At 42.2% G+C, this 19,725-nt stretch overlaps 1 protein-coding gene across 1 annotated transcript in view; it reads right to left on the bottom strand.

The window, feature by feature from the left end:
- LOC126354650 (UDP-glucosyltransferase 2-like) overlaps positions 1-19,725 on the bottom strand; it is a 58,887-nt gene that overhangs the window by 4,952 nt on the left and 34,210 nt on the right. Inside the window, exons 4-6 of the mRNA XM_050004424.1 lie at positions 11,550-12,009; positions 8,380-8,602; positions 8,068-8,287 (exon numbers count right to left, since the gene is read on the bottom strand). Coding sequence (XP_049860381.1) covers positions 8,068-8,287; positions 8,380-8,602; positions 11,550-12,009 — 903 coding nt within the window. The remainder of the gene's footprint in view (positions 1-8,067; positions 8,288-8,379; positions 8,603-11,549; positions 12,010-19,725) is intronic.

Raw genomic sequence — 19,725 nt, 5'->3', positions numbered from 1 at the left:
AGTAATTCGTTGAGCACTAAATAGTAACAAAGATTGGCATTTGGATAACTCTTCTTCAACCTTTGTACAGAATGCAGTATATTACTGTGCAAGTTCCATTCATAGCATACTTCCAGTACACCTCTAGAAACCCAGGCTTTCAAATCAAAGTCGAAAGACTTCCTTTTGCAGCATTCTGTTGATGCTGGACAGGTATTCCTTGCAGAAACCCGCCATGGTAGCCAAGAGTGCTAACGCGCTGCTTCCTGGTAGGCGCGCCGGCCCTGGCTCAGATCCGCCCGGCGGACTAACGACGAGCGTCGGTGTGTGCGCCAGCCTGGATGTGGTTTTTAAGCGGTTTTCCACATCCTGCTAGGTGAATACAGGGTTGGTCCCCACGTTCTGCCTCAGTTACACAACTCGCAAACATTTGAAAACGTTCGCACTGTTCCATGGCGTACACTCGATGCAGACAGCTGGGCTACACTTACACCATACTGGGGGAGGGTTATGGGGTGGCGACAGGAAGAACATCCGGCCGCCCCTTAAAATTAACATGTCACGTCCGTTTAACCATGACTGTAGACCCCGCAGAATCGGGATTAATGCTTGGAAAGAGAGAGAGACGAGTTCCTTGCAGAAGTTTAAAGCATTGCATTGTAATGGATTATGCAATCTGTACACCATCGTAAGTATTTCTTGTTTTCGTATCTCCATCACCTGAGTTTTTTTAATTTCTGTATGAGTCCTCTGTTCCACTATGAATTACTTCCGACACATTACCCCATATGATAACATGAGTTACACAAAATTAAATAATATTAAAATGCTCATTATTATAATCAGCCACAAGAATTGATCTTCCTACTATGCATTTTGGTAATCATACCTAAATTCATGAGGTGAATCATTTGGACATAGATGATTTGTTCATATGACTTTGTGAGTAATGTGCCTTGCAGCAGAAGACCAAATACTTCCTTAGTACATTGCTCAAAAGTTTCAGTGGTTAGACATTGATTTTCGAATCGTATATGTATTACATACACTTTCTATAAACTAAAATAAGCATAGATTGTATATTAGTATCTTACAGCGATAAAGAAAATACCAATAATAGCTCTGCAACAGTGGTAAATTTTGTTAATATTTTTAACTTTTTTGTATAGTAGTTTATTTACTGATTACCACCTTCTTCTAACTGACCTATGTCAACGTGATATGCGATACATTTAAACACATTACATAGTACGATTTACATTTATACTTGCTAAATGAAGTTTTCCACATGTTGACTCCATCACTACAGCGACTTACACTTCCTGAAATCACGGTTCATCTCGTAAATCTCGACAAGACTGTTCAGTTGGCTGCTGCAGTTCTACTTCCTTATCAGTAGAAGTAGTCTGCAAGTAATATCTGAGATGAATGTGGCCAGAATGATCTGGAGATCATGTGCTCTAAGAGACCATGGTAGGGTCCCTGCTAGACTTATTCATCTTGGACAAGGTTTTCGCATTAGACATTCTATTACGCCAGAAGCAAAATGTCAGATGACATCATGGGTTCATCACATTTCCCAACCAAGGACGATGTGTAAAATTTGCACACACTTAGTTGGGACTTAATCGAATAGTTGACGTTTCACATACATTTGTCCTGGCTAGGACAATGCTTCATGCGGATGTCAGTGGCAGCTGTCAGCTACACATTTGCAATTGCCTCGAATACGGCTCATTTCTCGACTCATCTTTAGTAGATAGTTTTTGGCGTCTATTACTGTGTCTTTGGATCTGTGTCTGTTTATGTTCTTACTTATCACACACTCAGTACTCACGTAACTGATTTGGTTTCTCTGTGATTTCCTCTTAAGAAATGCACACGTATGTTGAGATTGTTTCTCAAATAGACTAGAGTCAGTTCCCTTCCTCTTATAATTAGTGTTCTGGATGTCCCATACCAAATATAAATGTAAATCTAATTTTCAAATGTTCAAAGCATTAAGAGGTGGTTTTTCCCTGCATTACACCTGTAGCCATTAAATATATATGATATAATGGGTATAAATGCAGATATTTTTATACGTATACACGTCAGTGTGTTGGTCTTTTTCTCTGCATTGAACACCTTTCCCTCGAAAAGCTACATAATTTACTACCTCATGTTTTACATATAGTCATATCTTAGCACTAATTGGACTGTGCCTCTCTGTAGATGCATTCTGTAGATGTTTTTTGTCCATCAGTACACACTTCAACATCTGACCTGCTGCCTGGGGGAAAATAAGCACTCTTTCCATATGTACTTGGAGGTACAACCCAACCTAAAATAATATGACATGTAACAGTTATAACTGTTAGTTTACAAAAGACGTAAATACCGAGTTAATGTTTTTCTGTACTCAGCCCTCAGTCACCGATAGAAATGTCTGCACTCACATCCGTATGGTGTAATGGCTATGAGTCCAGACTTGGCAATCGGAATGCGGTTCCTCTTCCAGATGTAAGTCAAAAGTTTATATAGCAAAATTACATGGGGTGAATTTTGAAAAAAAATTGTTTGAAAACGAGGAGCTGGAAACACTGCCACATCGTACAGCGCACTGGAATGTACAGAGGCAATCGTATCGCCCCACACTACCCCGTCAGCCGTCATAGCTCAGTAAGTAGACTGACTGCTGGGACAGTGAACCTTTGTCCACTACAGGGATATGATTCGGGTACTAGTCAGCTACCTTTTTTTTATTTTTTAGATGTCCCTTCCCTCGTTCTTGTTGCATGACAGTATTTTATCATATCACAGTGGGTTCAATTAAAGTTCATGTATGTATCTACTTACTGCGCCGTGCACAACCATAACTGATCCTGTCAAGTTCATGTAAAGCAGCTTCGCGATGGACATCACAAATGATGAACAAATCAATATACGCTTTTGGTGATGGGTATCCGATAACCAAGTTGCTGCTGTTCATGCATATGCTGCAAGGCACCCTCAAATGTGCCAGCCCAGTGATATGTTTTTCAGCACCTGGTGCAACACCTTCGGAAAATCTTGGTCCATAAGAAATGGACAGAGCTCGTCCATGGTCTAGACGTACGAGACCATGATTCTTGAAACCACTCACCAGTCACCTCGACAAAGTAGCCGTAATACTGTCAGGCGGTTCCAAACTTTTAAAAGACTGGTTGTTGGCCGGCAGCAGTGGCCGTGCGGTTCTAGGCGCTTCAGTCTCGAACCGCGCGACCGCTACGGTCGCAGGTTCTAATCCTGCCTCGGGCATGGTGTGATGTCCTTAGGTTAGTTAGGTTTAAGTAGTTCTAAGTTCTAGGGGACTGCTGACATCAGATGTTACCATTTGAACTGGTTGTTGAAGCGTTGCACGATGATGAACTTCATTCATTTTATTAAACGTCAGCTCAACGCCAATAGCGAGAAGACTGCATACGACGAATACAGATTTGTGAATAGTTTTTGCACCAAGTGAAGGACAACGAATATTTTACAAACAACGTGATATGAAATGACGAATCTGTCTTCACTCGTGAAGGTATTTTCAACCCCCAACAACCGTTGTTGGTCGGAGCACAACCTGCATATCTCCCACGAATGAGGCTTTCAGGTACACTTCGGCATATACCTATGGACTGCAGTGATTGTAGGAGTGCTTTGGGCTATTACATATTGCCGGACAAGTCGAATGTGCCCCTGTAGCGTACGTTTCTTTGCAACATGTTGAAAACGTTCCATCTTGGTGTTGGGCGGCAGCTATGGATTCGGCAGGATGGCGGGCTGCCACTCTTTGGAATGAATGTGCCTAATTATGTAGATTAAACGTTTCCAGGGAAATAGCTTAGTCGTAGAGGCCCAATGTTCTGTCGTCCATGTTCCCCGGATGTTACTGCAGTTGTTTTTTTTTTTTATTTTTGACGACACTTCAAGGAACAAGTTTGCACAGGACCTAATAACTCGTGTGCATGTTGCTTCGCCAGTGGTAGATGCAGGTGTGCTGCGTAGGGTGCAGCAACGTACGATCTAGCGAGAGGTGAAGTGAATGCAAATGCAAAGCGACCACCACTTTGAACGTATTGTCTCAAGTGAATGTCGCTTGTACGTTTATGTTAAGACAAGTCTGGATCTAAAACGTAGAGAAGGGAATTATTGTGCCTAATAGTATGCAGTCTAGTGTAGCATACTTATACCATTTTTTTGTTTCACACTGGATACAATGTTGTTGCTTGCTATCATTTTCTGTTGGCTTTATTTGTGTCGCTGACGAAACAAAGTACTTGTTTACGTCTGCAAAACGTTAATATCATGTCTTACATTTTAAATGAAGGTAACAGTGACAGGGAAAAATACGTGAGATACCGCATTGTGGAGGAGTAAATTGGATACAGTTTGATGTTATATCTGAAAAAGAAAACTCTGGCACAAATGCCATTCTGCACCACTGCTTCATCTCATAAACATAATCGGACAACGCAGTGTTCACGCTACCCCTTTTTAGGTACATTGCACACGGTTACAACATTCCAGAGCCTCGTTTTTCAAATCGAATTTCTATTAAACCTACTGGTGGGATTAGGTCCTGAAAATTCAACTTGGCGCCAGTTCATAGGATGAAGTGGCGGTCGGGTGTCTTAGGGTAGCCCAAGTGACCTATTTTCCCGCGATTTTCTTTACTTAGTCGAGATAACTGTGGTGTGATGCATTATCCTCTTGGAATTTGAACTTCCCACCATTTTTCTGGGGGACGAGTTGGGGGCAATGCACTTTCACAACAAAATTCGAACTTCCCGCCAAAATTCGCCATTTTGAATGACGTCACGGCCGATATCTTGGATGACGTCATGCGCTGTTGCCAAGAGTACAACACTCCATCGTTAATGACGTCGTCGCCGCCATATTGAATACATCTGGCAACATTGCAGAGTGTCCCAATACCCCTGTTGTCCCAATACTACCCTGTGCTGCCCAGACTACATTTGTATACAGTGTGCGCCGGGCAATGACTTCTCACATGCGAGAGGTCTCGCAAACCTGCCTTGCGGACTCGTTTGCGAATTATCAACATTGCCCATGCCAGCCATCTGATGTGACAATCGATTTCTTAACTACTACCTTCCAGTCATAGCTGCGCGTAATTTACAAGAATTGCCCAAATCCACACCTGTACTTATTCTTGGCGCAACAGTATCTGTGAAGCATTTACCACTGACGCTTATCTTAATAACGTGACAAATACGTCACGAAACTTTGTTAATAACAAAACTTAAAAATATAATTGTTAAGTATGTGTTCTGGTCTGTGTGACGAACCAAACGAAACTTAGTGTGGGTAGGGTCTTGTAAGTATGATATGAGTATGAAGTGTTAATAATATTTTATTACAAATTGGAAGTAACGGCCTAGAAGTTCCAGGAAGGGTTCTGATGACCGCATCCGCGACAGGCATGTGGCTGGCTGTCGAGATGTCTTCTTCTAGCGACAGAATATTACTCTCATTCACAAACAAATACAAAAATTTAGTGCTATGAAGCTATCACGACATCACGTTGTGCATCTGGATCTCACGGTTTCTGTGCAACATTGCACGACACCGCGTTAACACTAGCTTATAATTTTAATTTTATGTGCAATGATTACCAATACACTTTACACTACGCTACAGGCAAATCAAAGGTGCCACAATCATAAAAATTATGTCAAACAGTAGCCGACCTACGTAGCGAATACAATTGACGCAGAAAGCCCATAATGTATACAGATCAAGAATACTGCCATTTCGATAAAAACACTCAATTAAATTAATCGGAAATAAAAGTATTCCACAGTTATAAGTATTATGATATGAATCAGGAATACTATAACCTTGATCCCTTTCGTAAGATTATTTATGTTTAGATATGTAAGTAATTTCTGTGTTAAACATTTATCAGTGTCAGTGAAACGGAGCTGCAATTGAGAGAATAGTAATTTAAATGGCGAATGATATATAGCAGACAATAGTATCTTGTAAACGAGCGGTAAAATATGTTCTGATTTGATACACAAGATGGATGTCTATAAAAATATCTACTTACACTCTCCATTTTTAACAATAGTGCATAATGGTAATATGTCGTGATTTGGTTGATGTTTATCATGCGCTACGAGAATATTTTGTAAGGACCGAAAAGACCAGACCCTGGAAGATTCTCATTCCAATATGTGTAGTATTAAGAAAATACTTGGTATTTAAAGTATGATCACTTTAACCTAAGTTCGCAAGAAGTTGTGAAACGACTAAAGTGTTATGCGTTGCCGAGCACTAAAATAGACAGCACTTATGTTCATGGGGATTTTTGCGGTGTGGCATTCATGGGAGTATTTCGGTCTGCAGTCAGTGGTGAGTGTGTCGATATTAGTTTCCAGCTTTCAGAAGGTGTAAAACTTAGCCTCTGGCTGGCAAGTCAGCCGCGACTTCATAATTTTAACTTCGCCACTGTGTCGACTGCATTTACTTACAATGAAGTAATAAAAGTCATGGGACAATAATATACACATGTGCAGATGGCTATAGTGTCGTGTATTAGGGGTATAAACGCCAGTGCATTGTCGGAGCTATCATTTGTACTCAGATGGCTCATGTAAAATTTGTTCTGTCGTGGTCAGAGCTTCACATCTGGAATGAACAGACTTTACATGTGGAGCGGTAGTTGGAGCTAGATGCATGGGACATTCACTTTCGGAAATCGTTAGGGAATTCGGTATAACGAGATCTACAGTGTCAAGAGTACAACCGGCAAAACGGCTGGTATAGAAATAGGTGACCATGGGATGGAAAACAACTGGGATGGCTCAATAGATGCAATGCCACAGGACCAATAGCATACACATAATGTACGAAAGAACTTGTCCCTGCCATAGCAGGTGTAGCGTAGTTCTGTGGAGGAGCGAACTGTTCCTGATGATTGGAGAAGAGCCGAGGTCATAAAACTATAGTCACATATCTCTGACGAGAGTCGATTGTAGATTTCTGGTGAATGTTCTGTGCTCTCGCATTATAACATTTCTTGAGGCCGAAACTCTCCTCTATAGGAACAAACATGTGTTCCGCAAGAAACGATCTTGTGAAATCCAGCTCGCTCTGTTCGTTCACGAGATCCAGAAACCAGTAAATACAGACAGCCAGGTAGATGCCGAGTTCCGGAAGGCATTCGATACAGTCCCGCACTGCTGCCTATTGAACAAAATAATAGCCTATGGAATATCAGACCAACTGTGTGGTTAGCCTGAAGAGTTCCGAGCAAACAGAACACAACACGTCGTTCTCGACGGACAGAATTCTTCATATCTAAAATTAACTTCGAGCGTGCCCCAGGGCAGTGTTATAGAGCTAGTCATTCTCATGTAAATGACCCCGTAGATAACGTAGCAAGTTCCGTGAGGTTATTCGCAGAGGATACTGTTGTGTACTGGGAAGTCGCGACGGTAGAGAACTGTAGCGGAATGCAAGGAAGACCTGAAGAGGATCGACGCTTGGTGTTGGCAGTAGCAACTGACCATCAACATAAACGTCCGTCAACAAAGGGAACTAGCTTACGAAACGCTGGTTCTTACTTGTATACCGCTCGTTAGTATGGGATCCGTACCAGATAGGACTGAAACAGGAAATAGAGAAGAGAAAAGTGCCCCCTTTCGTTACTGGCTCATTGAATAAGCACGGTAGCATTACGGAGACGATCGACCAACTCTAGTGGCAGATGCTGCAAGAGAGGCGTTCTGCATCATGAAGTTGTTTATTCTTGAAGTTCCGCAGGCGTACATTGCTAGAAGAATCAACAAATATATTGTTTCCTCCTAAGTACATCTCGCGAAAAGACCATGAAAATAAAATTAGGGAGCGTACACGGAGACTTCCCGGTAAACGCACTTCGCGCGAACTATTCGTGACCGGAACAGTTATAGCTATATGAAAGTCTTGAAGCTAACTCCTCTTCTATTTTGCTATGGTAAAAACGATAGTGTGAGTAATTTTGTCATTACAAATATGAACAATGTTTCCCATACTCCAGCTACTGGAGAACTAAAAAACAAATTCCCTCACCTCTTGTCTTCCAGAACTGTCTGTATGGCTTCCATCACACTGTCTTTGGTGACGTCTTTTAAATCCAGCCTTCGTCCGACGCCTAAACCGACCATCTTTTCAACATTGTAGATCTGGTCTCCTAGGAAAGGTATCCCAATGACGGGCACAGAGAAATAAGCTGCCTCGTTCCAACTCTGCAGTCCTCCCTGAGTGATGAAGAGGCGTACATTCGGGTGAGCTGCAACAGCACAATGACGTCACTTATCCACAGCAGTCACTGCGCCCGGCAGCCCCGCGGGCCGTTACAGTGGAGGGCGTCCGCACACTCACCCAGCACGTCCTGCTGCGGCAGCCACTTGGCGGTCATCACGTTGCCGGGCTGACCGGGCAGGCGATCAGCTTCCCATTTCCAGAGCACGCGCTGCGGGATTTCAGCGAAAGCGTCCAGGAAGGCGCGGACTCTCTCTGGAGGCATGGCGGTGCTTCGCACATTGGAGCCCAGACTGAAGTACACCACACCGTCCCTCGCGCCGTCCAGGAAATCTCCCACATCCTGACACACAAGTATGCTTCACGTCTGCCTCTAATATTTAACGTTTAAAAGCCATAAAGCTACACTACATGGTGAAATATATTTACAGCAAAACATATCTGTTTATTTCAGTTGCGCCAGCCATTTAATTAATACAGTAAATGATACTAATGCTGACGAGCGGTTCTAGGCACTTCAGTCTGGAACCGCGCGACTGCCTCGAGCATGGATGTGTGTGATGTCCTTAGGTTAGTTAGGTTTAAGTAGTTCTAAGTTCTAGTGGACTGATGACCTCAGTCCCATAGTGCTCAGAGCCATTTGAACCATTTTGATACTAATGCTATACCATCAACTCTTCATAGATGCGTTATCCATAACGTATTGAACGGTAAAAGAGGAGTATACGTCCATGTCATCAGAATCATGATACTTACACTGATTACACCCACCGTTGGTCCTAACAACCTTGCTGGTGCAATAACAAAGTATGAACAAGAGTCTACATTGAAGATTGGGACGGACGCAAACTCTGGTTTTTAAGTTACATACGAACATGCATGAACGATTTAGCAGTAAGTTACAGGAACACTATAAGATTTTTTGTTGATGGTGCTGTTATGTTCAATATTACTTCGTCGCTGGATAATTGCAAGAAATTTCAGAAAGAGATGATCAAAAATTCCGCTTTATGCAAGAGCTCTTTTTAAGTGCATATTAATGGAATATAACGCCTCTAACAGAGAGAAAGAACCCTACAATATCTGATTAGAAGATTAATAATGAACATCTTGAGAACATTACGTAGTAATACATCTCTAGGGTTAATGCTAACAAGCGATGTGAATTGGAATGATCGTGGAATATCACTGTTAAAGAAAGTGAACTAAGAATTTAGATTTGTTTAAAGGGTTCTGAGAAAATAGTATTCATCCGTAAACAGATACATACCGTTTGGAGTCCTCAGGAAGTAGGCATTTCAACAGATGTGGAACAATTTCAGAGACGTGCTGCTAACACGTCGATATAGCTGATATGAAGGTGGAAGAGAAATTCTAGGTGAACTTAAACGGGAAACATTGCAAAAAGGCGACATAGTTCTCTTGTTGGCTACATGTAGAGAATCTGCGGTCTAAGTAGTCTCTGCGAGCATTGGTCTGTCAGTATCTTACTTTTTCTGTAGGGATCATTAAAGGAGGAGGAAAGGAAATCGATACGATTGGCACGTCATACCCTCTCCCATGCATTGTGCAATGGCTCACGGAGTATACAGGGTGAGTCGCTTAAGACGTAACAGCCCCTTTATTCCGGAGGCGATTGCACGTATCGGCATAGTCATAGCGGACTATGGGGCACATACGTTGGTACATGCACAATAATCACAACGTTTATATTGACCTAGATAATAAAGCAAGTACATGTTTTTTTAAATGGGACGCTATACTTTTTTTACCATCATTCGAACGCTCTGGAAAAGACGCGTATAGTGATGTAGCGCATGTTGCTATTGTGATTCAAACATTGCTTAAAAGAGGGCGGATGAGGATTTACCTACGTTGCGTTGGCCGTGCATGCTGCATAGAGCACAGCAACTCGTCCCCTGGGCCGCGCGAGTAGTGTTTACAGTCTGCAGCCGCTTCCGACCGCCTCGACCTTCAATCGTACAATATTTCCCAGCGTCTTTTAAGTAAAGTTTGAATCACAACATGCGTTACATCACTATACGCGTCTTTCCCAGAGCGTTCGAATGATGGTAAAGAAAGTATAGCGTCTATTTAAAAAACATTTACTTGCCTCATTATCTCGGTCAATATAAACGTTGTGATTATTGTGCATGTACCAAAGTATGTGCCCTATAGTCGGCTATGATTCGCCGAACACCGCTTGTCGATACGTGCAATTGCCAACGGCATAATGGGGCTGTTACGCCTTACGCGACTCACCCCGCATACTCCGTGAGCCATGGCACAATGCATGGGAGAGGGTATGTCGTGCCAATAGTATCGATTGTCACTTCCAGACCTTATCACTTAGAAATCTATTTAATATTAGCGTAACATGACACACAAACATCATAACAACGGTAAGTGCTTATTTTTCATAAATGTAGAACTGCCACTTGACGATGACGTCACGCATGCAGCCATGTGAAGATGATATTTGGCATTTCGTGGCCGCTAATGACTGTTTATAATAACATAATTTAAATTCATCATCAATAATTCATAGATATCTCTTTTTTTCTATATAAAAACGGTTTTCCTCAGTTTATCTTCCATTGATAAACGTCCTTTATAACTACATGGATTTTAGAGGACATTGCGTATGGCAAGTGTGCAAAATTAAAGAAATGGAAAGCCATCAAAAGCATTTATTGGATTGGTATCTGAGTATTTGCTGAATGTATGTATAGGGGTAGACGTGAAGCAACCCCCCCCCCCCCTCCCGCTTCCCTCACCCACAAAAAGAATCAAATTATTGGTTATTGTACGCGTTCACACTGACTGCTTTCTTTTGAGATCAAAGTGAAGTCATTAGAAAATATGCATCAGGCTTTAACACTGTAAGATTGTTATCATTTTAAGAAGAAGCAATGTAGTTCTGAACCAAATGGGAAAAGTAGAATAAATATTAAATATTTCCTCAAATGGTTCAAATTGCTCTGAGCACTACGCGACTTAACTTCTGAGGTCATCAGTCGTCTAGAACTTAGAACTAATTAAACCTAACTAACCTAAGGACATCACACACATCCATGCCCGAGGCAGGATTCGAACCTGCGACCGTAGCGGTCGCTTGGTTCCAGACTGTAGTGCCTAGAACCGCACGGCCACAACGGCCGGCAATATTTCCTCAATAAACCTTTACAATTCCTTAAGGACATTATTGTACGACTCTAAACCATTCCCAGCATTAACAGCTGATTCCGGAAAGCAACAGATCACAGTTTCTATATCATAACTGTAAATACCTTTGGCAGCGGCTTCCTCTCCTTCTGGATGTGGAGTCCAGTTAATTCGACGATATTTGGCGTGTTCGGCACAGGGTAGCTCACGCTGAAGTGATTGTTGACCAACATGAGGCTGAAATTGTGATCTATTTCCCTCAGGGCAGGTGGGTTCGGACCGGAATACTTCCTGAGTTCCCCTTCCTCTCTTGCATACAAAACTCTCTGCCCAATATCCAGCGATCGCAGTAAGATGTAAGTGTTGTACAGTCTCTGCCAGAAGGTCATATGGTCCGTGTATCCAAGATTGTAGTCAGGAATGTAAGAAGGATTAATTGGACTGCCGAAGGTCTTCCGAATAAGTGACGTAGCTCCAAGAGAAGTGTATCCAATTAATGGTGGAGATCCCAATTTGTGCGCTAAGCCATAATAGCAAGTGAAGCCGAATTTCTCTATAATGAACACATCATACTTCTGCTCCAATCTGTAAGGCAAAACATAATTTTCATGACATCTTAACTGGACATGTTCATCGAAGAAATCTGTTTCCACATATTACATAAAAAGAAATAATAGAAGGATCCACAAATAATGAAAAGGATCAACATCATTTCCACACATGGTTAAAACCGACACAAATAAAATTTTAAAGTTCTGATTAACTAAAACCATCTGTAATGTATTCATAAAACAATAATCTTCGCTGGGAATATATATATATATATATATATATATATATATATATATATATATATATATATATATATGAGTAGCCTAGTTACAAATATGAAAAAATTCCATTTTTTTAAAAACCGGGGTTATGGTTGATTCTTATAGTTAAGAATACGAGGAATCTGATGACAGTGTTAATTTGTTTCAAAATCAGTCCGAACAGTGTTAAGTCTGTTGTAGAAAATCAACCTACGTTACAAAAGCTTCCAACTCCTTACTACATTGGCAACAAAATCGACCACCTTCACACCCAGCAGTCATAAGATTCGATGTCGTCACGTGACTGGCGCGGGTGTTTTGGGGAGCTGGGAGTTAACAGTGGCTGTTGTTAACATCTCTTTGTAACACGGAAAAAAAGTACAGAAGAAACGCCACCTGCTGAAAGCAGGAAGAAAGTAATAAGACAAGAGGAATGGAAACATGAAACAGAGAAGAAAGTTAGGTCAGTAAATAAAAACTTATTTCCTTCAGAAGCAACTGTTATAACGGCCTAGTTACAACTTGAGCTTTTAATAGTATCTAATGTCATTGTTATACTATAGGTATGAACCGAAGAAATTAGCAGTATTTCCAAGTTGTTGTCATAGAGGAAAGAAGAACTGCAGTCTCCTGAAAATAGCGGACATCAAGCAATTTCACGGAGCATTTTATGCTGTATCAGTCAAATAGTCAGGATGCTTTCGTAATGAAATACTGCTCATAAAATTGTTCAGTTAGACACCGACCAAGTGGTGGATATCGGGATGAGAAAGGGTACACATTTGGATATTCCACTGAGAACATCTACATCTACATCTACATCCGTACTCCGCAAGCCACCTGACGGTGTGTGGCGGAGGGTACCCTGAGTACCTCTATCGGTTCTCCCTTCTATTCCAGTCTCGTATTGTACGTGGAAAGAAGGACTGTCGGTATGCTTCTGTGTGGGCTCTAATCTCTCTGATTTTATCCTCATGGTCTCTTCGCGAGATATACGTAGGAGGGAGCAATATACTGCTCGACTCCTCGGTGAAGGCATGTTCTCGAAACTTCAACAAAAGCCCGTACCGAGCTACTGAGCGTCTCTCCTGCAGAGTCTTCCACTGGAGTTTATCTATCATCTCCGTAACGCTTTCGCAATCACCAAACGATCCCGTAACGAAGCGCGCTGCTCTCCGTTGGATCTTCTCTATCTCCTCTATCAACCCCACCTGGTGCGGATCCCACACTGCTGAGCAGTATTCAAGCATTGGGCGAACAAGCGTACTGTAACCTACTTCCTTTGTTGTCGGATGGCAGGAAGTAGAATACAGGTCTGCAGAAATAGATTTTTAGGATTGCTTAGCATTACAAAACATCAAGTTTAAGGCATTTCCAAACGTTTCAAGAAAGAAGGATGCCTTATACCCGTTGAAACTAATTGACGTTATAGAAAGACGGCTGTTTACAGCTCTAGAATTACGTATGTATAAACTTTTATCAAACTGTTTAAAGGAAGTGAATCACATTACTGTAGGTCAAGAATTTATTTGGATGCTAATCTAAGTATAGCTAAATGTGGGAAATGTACCAGAAATCGGTCTTTCTAACTCATCCCGCATCGGGATTCTGTGCAGGCCAGTCGTATATGGAATGTTAATGTCCGCAAACCATTACATCGCAGACGTTGCTTTATTAGAGGGGGCACTGCCATGTTGACAGGAACTGTCATCGTCTCCGAACTGTTACTCCACTGTAAGCAGTACATAAGGCTGTAAATGAGCTCATATCCTTCCGCATTTGTGGTTTACGTAAGCGCAATGATCCTAATCACAAATAACGCAGCCATGCCGTTACACCGCCTCCTCCGTTCATTACACATTACGGCAGGTAGCGTTCTCGAGGCATTTCCCAAACAAATGCCATTCCATCGACTGTTACAGGGTATAGCGTCATTCGTCACTTAAAATCATTTGTGGGCAGTAATCAGTTGTCCACTGACGTCGCTTTTTATTCAACACCAAGCGTCGCTTAGGAGTGACGACAGAAATGTGTGGTTTATGGGGACATGCGCGATAACTCTAACCTATTGTTTTTGACTGCTTATTGTCAATCAGTGTGCTAGCTTGACTTCTGCTACCACTTTGAAATTCACAAGTGATTTCTTCCGCAAATTTCACTCGACTTTTCCGTTTCACAACAACATGCTCGATGGTTTCTGTCCGTCAGAACGCGAGGCCTGCCTGTTCTTGGTTTCCTGTAGTTACTCCTTCGCATTTACACTTAACAGTCATATCGCCAACTATCGATCTTGGTAGCTTTAGCAGAGCTGAAACGTCCCTGATGGATCTGTTACTCAGATTAAATCCATTGACCGGTGCGTGGTCCAAGTCACTGTGCAACCCTGCACCACCTCTTCTGCTGTCACTACTACTCAGCTGACAACATAGTACTCCCCGTCTGGTTTTATACTATCGTGTTCACCATTCGTGGCATCTAGCGGTCCATCCCTCACCACATACAGGTATCCGGGTATTTCTGATCAGATAGTGTAGATTCGGTATCAGTATGGAGCACGCGTCGAACCACACGCCTTTATACTGCAGTAATTAATTCTTCTTCACCTGAGTAATAACATATGTACCATTATTCCTTTTTTTCCTTTATTGAATTTTGATTCCCCCCGAAGGGAGGCGGGCTCACAGCAGCTTAGTATGCTGCTCTACAGCCTACAGACTTTTTTTAAACCATGATTATTTCTTTATTTTATTTAATTGATACCGCGTTTTCAGCTATGGGAAGACACCACTATTTCGTATCTTGTCCTAGTTAAAAAGCATTACTGATGTATGCAAATAAAAGAACTCAAAAGGCGAAAAACCACGTCATCAGTTTTCTGTCGAAGGCATACATACACACTATATATATACAGGGAGGTCCATTGATGGTGACCGGGCCAAATATCCCACGATATAAGCGTCAAACGAAAAAACTACAAACAACGAAACTTGTCTAGCTTGAATGGGGAAACCACATGGCGCTATGGTTGGCCCGCTAGATGGCGAAGCCATAGATCAAACGGATATCAACCGCGTTTTTAAAAAAAAAATGCGAACCCCCATTTTTATTACATATTCGTGTAGTACATAAGGAAACATGAATGTTTTAGTTGGACCACTTTTTTCACTTTGTGGCAGATAGCGCTGTAATAGTCACTAACGTATAAGTACGTGGTATCACGTAACATTCCGCCAGTGCGGACGGTATTTGCTTCGTGATACATTACCCGTATTAAAATGGACCGTTCACCAACTGCGGAAAAGGTCGATATCGTGTTGATGTGATGAAGATACCCAACGGGCGTGTCCTATGTATGCTGCTCGGTATCCTCCAAGTCACTGTGCAACCCTGGACCACCCCTTCTGCTGTCACTACTACTCAGATGACAACACAGTACTCCCCGTCTGCTTTTATACTGTCCTGTTTACCATTCGTGACATCTAGCGGTCCATCTCTCACCACATACAGGTATCCTGGTATTTCTGATCAGATAGTGGTCCAAGTGTCCGGACCGTTCGCCGGATAGTTACGTTATTTAAGGAAACAGGAAATGTTCAGCAACGTGTGGAACGTCAACCACGACCTGCAACAAATGATGATGCCCATGTAGGTGTTTTACCTGCTGTTGCGGCTAATCCGCACATCAGTAGCAAACAAATTGCGCGAGAATCGGAAATCTCAAAAACGTCGGTGTTGAGAATGCTACATCAACATCGATTGCGCCTGTACCATATTTCTATGCACCAGGAATTGCATGGCGACGACTTTGAACGTCGTGTACAGCTCTGCCACTGAACACAAGAGAAATTACTGGACGATGACAGATTTCTTACACGCGTTCTATTTAGCGACGAAGCGTCATTCACCAACAGCGGTAACGTAAACCGGCACAATATGCACTATTGGGGAACGCAAAATCCATGATGGCTGCGACAAGTGGAACATCAGCGATCTTAGCGGATTAATGTATGGCGTGGCATTATGGGAGGAAGGATAATTGGCCCCCATTATATCGATGGCAATCTAAATGGTGCAATGTATGCTGATTTCCTACGTAATCTTCTACCGATGATGCTACAAGATGTTTCACTGCATGACATAATGGCGATATACTTCCAACATGATGGTTGTAGGGCACATAGCTCGTGTGCGGTTGAAGCGGTATTGAATAGCATATTTCATGACAGGTGGATTGGTCACTGAAGCACCGTACGTTCACCGGATCTGACGTTCCCGGATTTCTTTCTGCGGGGAAAGTTGAACGATATTTGCTATCATGATCCACCGACAACGCCTGACAACATGCGTCAGCTCATTGTCAATGCATATGTGAACATTTCGGAAGGAGAACTACTCGCTGTTGAGAGGAGTGTCATTACAAGTATTGCCGAATGCATTGAGGTTGACGGACATAATTTTGAGCATTTATTGCATTAATGTGGTATTTACAGGTAATCACGCTGTAACAGCATGGGTTCTCAGAAATGATAAGTTCATAAAGGTACATGTATCCTATTGGAACAATCGAAAATTGTGAGACATATGTTTGTGACCATTTCAGCGCCATCTATCACAAAGCGAAAAAAGTGATCCAACTAAAACATTCATACTTCTTTACGTACTACACGAATTTGCAATAAAAAATGGGGGTTCCTATTTTTTTTTAATGCAGTTGATATCCGTATGACCTATGGCAACGCCATCTAGTGGGCCAACCATAGCGCCATCTGGTTTCCCTCTTAAACCTAGACAAGATTCATTCTTTGTAGTTTTTTCGTTTGACGCTTATTTCATGAGATATTTGCCTCAGTCACAATCAATGGACCACCCTGTATTCCCGGTACTCTCAGGCCGAGCTTATCCTTGACCGGTCACAACATTTCTTTAATTTCTCTGGGTAGCCGGAAGACAGTATAACGGCTATTAAATATGTTCAAAAAATACTAATGGCGCAGAGCCTACAAGAGGAGAAGTAAGGGAGACCAGTGACAATTTTTTTTAACTATGTGCCCTACAGTATATGTCAGAGGAGAATGCTCTGCCTAGTTGCTCCATGGCAGACAAGACTCCACCTCCTACAGCTGGACAAACACAATCCATCAGCACGATCCCAGTACACTTTCAGAGAGCTTTATACAGTCCTCGCTCAAGGGTTAGGGCGTCAGACTCATTGGCACCTAGCCATCATTTTAGAGATCGAGGATGGTTGGATGCTGGATGCTGCACAAACCTAGGTTTGAATGGTTTGGCAACACATCAGCCACATCTTGTTTCATTGCCATCAATGGATGAAGCCGCAAAGACGTTAGAGACTATGAACAACATAGGGGCTTAGCGGCCGGTAATTTTGAAACATGAACGCTGGAGAACTAGAACTACGGCAGTGTAACCGGCTCCAGAGCTGACGAGGGCCAGGCTGTTCGGGCAGCCGCCTCGAGCGGATTATCGCCAGCTACGCCAAGGTGCCGTTGTCTCAACGCTCCTGCTCCTATGCTGAACTCGTTCCGTTCTACAGGACTCTGCAAGTTTTCTGCGTTTCACCCTGTCGCACTCTGTCATTAGGCTCCACATATGTGACCGACTCGGAAACGTTTCTTTTGGATATCTGCGCTACTGTGTGCAACACTTGCTCCAGTTACTGGTCAGTGATTACATCCTATGATAGATCCTAAACTTCCAAAACTTCCAGAGTCTGCCTCTTCTGCTTCATGTATTTTGTTATGGATTTTAATTTGTTTCAGATACAAGAATCCGATAATATAAGTTATATTAATATAGGACTAGCAGCAAGTACGTTAACAGTAGCAGAATTTATTGACTGTTATAGGTTACGGCACAGAAGTTTAGAAGAATGTTTTGTCAAGATTGCTAAAACTGTCATGGCAATTTTTGTTACATTTGTGATGGGCTTGTAATTAGGAAATATTAGAGTATTACTAAAAGATTTCGTGAGGAGTGTATGCTTGTAGTAGTTTGGGAATATTCTCTGTGATCAAGATATCCTATAGTCTCCAACTCAGCCGATGAGTCAGTGACTCTCTCCAGTTCCTTAACCGTAGAAGTATTTGGTGGCCTTATCCTGGGTAATTGTAATAATACCCAATCTGATGCAAATGAACTTTGAGAAGCTTAGAATCACAAGACATTTGTGGGAACGGAACGAAGTGATTTGGTTGGTGATTTGGGGATAACGAAGAATAAAGCAGAAATGTTTGGTTTGAGGTTCAAAGAAAGTAACTACTTGGCAGCATGAACAAACATTTACGTTTTCTCACTTTTTCAAAGAAGAAGGTAGTTCACAATATTGGTCACATATTCGTATTTCCAGTTCGGTAAATGAATTTGTAACTGTACGTAAGAAGGTGAGTGGAAATAGATTATACAGTAATCAGAAAGTAGTTTGCAGACTATTTTATCACACAACGGTAACACCTGTACCAGAGTAACCGTTGTTCATTCTGTACATATGAAGCAAACTTACAGGTATCTCTATATAGACACATAAAATAAATTATTTCGCTCATGGTTAGAATGTCTGTACTGATCTTAAACTGCTCTGTCTCATTATGACCAGTAAAGCCTCTTTACTACTCGTAAATACCCCTACTTCTTATATGAGAGGACGGTAGGTTAAGGGATCCACGTTGGTCTAGAAGAAAATGGCCTACAAAATAGTCTTTAAAGCCTGGAGGGAAGAACGTTTTCAATAGTATCAACACGTTGAGTTTGACCTAATGAAAATGTTTGTGAAAGTTTTATACAAAAGTATTTCAACTATCTCTGCGAGATCAGAAGCAAAATTGAAAGATGAACTGAATGAAGGATCTGACAATCAGTAAATGCTGTTCCATTCCAAGGCAGAATTAAAAACGACTGTGAGTGAGAAAACGCATTCAAGGGAGTTGTTACCACATTCTAAGGCAACACGAAGAACGACACATCGAATTTTTGTTCCCCCTATCTGCAGCATTGTAAGTGGCGTAAAATTGGTAACCGGCGGTTATATGACCCTCCAGCACTGACGTACGTTGTAGCAGTAAGGCGGTGCGCATATTGCAGTTGGTAGTACACATCGATACAGATGGCCGTACCGTAGGTGCAACCACAACGGAGGGGTATCTGTTGAGAGGCCAGACAAACATGTGGTTCCTGAAGAGGGGCAGCAGCCTTTTCAGTAGTTGCAGGGGCAACAGTCTGGATGATTGACTGATCTGGCCTTGCAACATTAACCAAAACGGCCTTGCTGTGCTGGTACTGCGAACGGCTGAGGGCAAGGGGAAACTACAGCCGTAATTTTTCCCGAGGATATGCAGCTTTACTGTATGATTAAATGATGATGGCGTCCTCTTGGGTAAAATATTCCGGAAGTAAAATAGTCCCCCATTCGGATCCCGGGAAAGAAAACTGGCGTTCTACGGATCGGAGCGTGGAATGTCAGATCCCTTAATCG

This window comes from Schistocerca gregaria, chromosome 3, assembly GCF_023897955.1.
Source record: "Schistocerca gregaria isolate iqSchGreg1 chromosome 3, iqSchGreg1.2, whole genome shotgun sequence".
NCBI classification, from domain to species: Eukaryota; Metazoa; Arthropoda; class Insecta; order Orthoptera; family Acrididae; genus Schistocerca; species Schistocerca gregaria.
The sequence above is the reverse complement of the archived record's forward strand: the minus strand, read 5'-3'. Positions and strand labels throughout refer to the sequence as shown.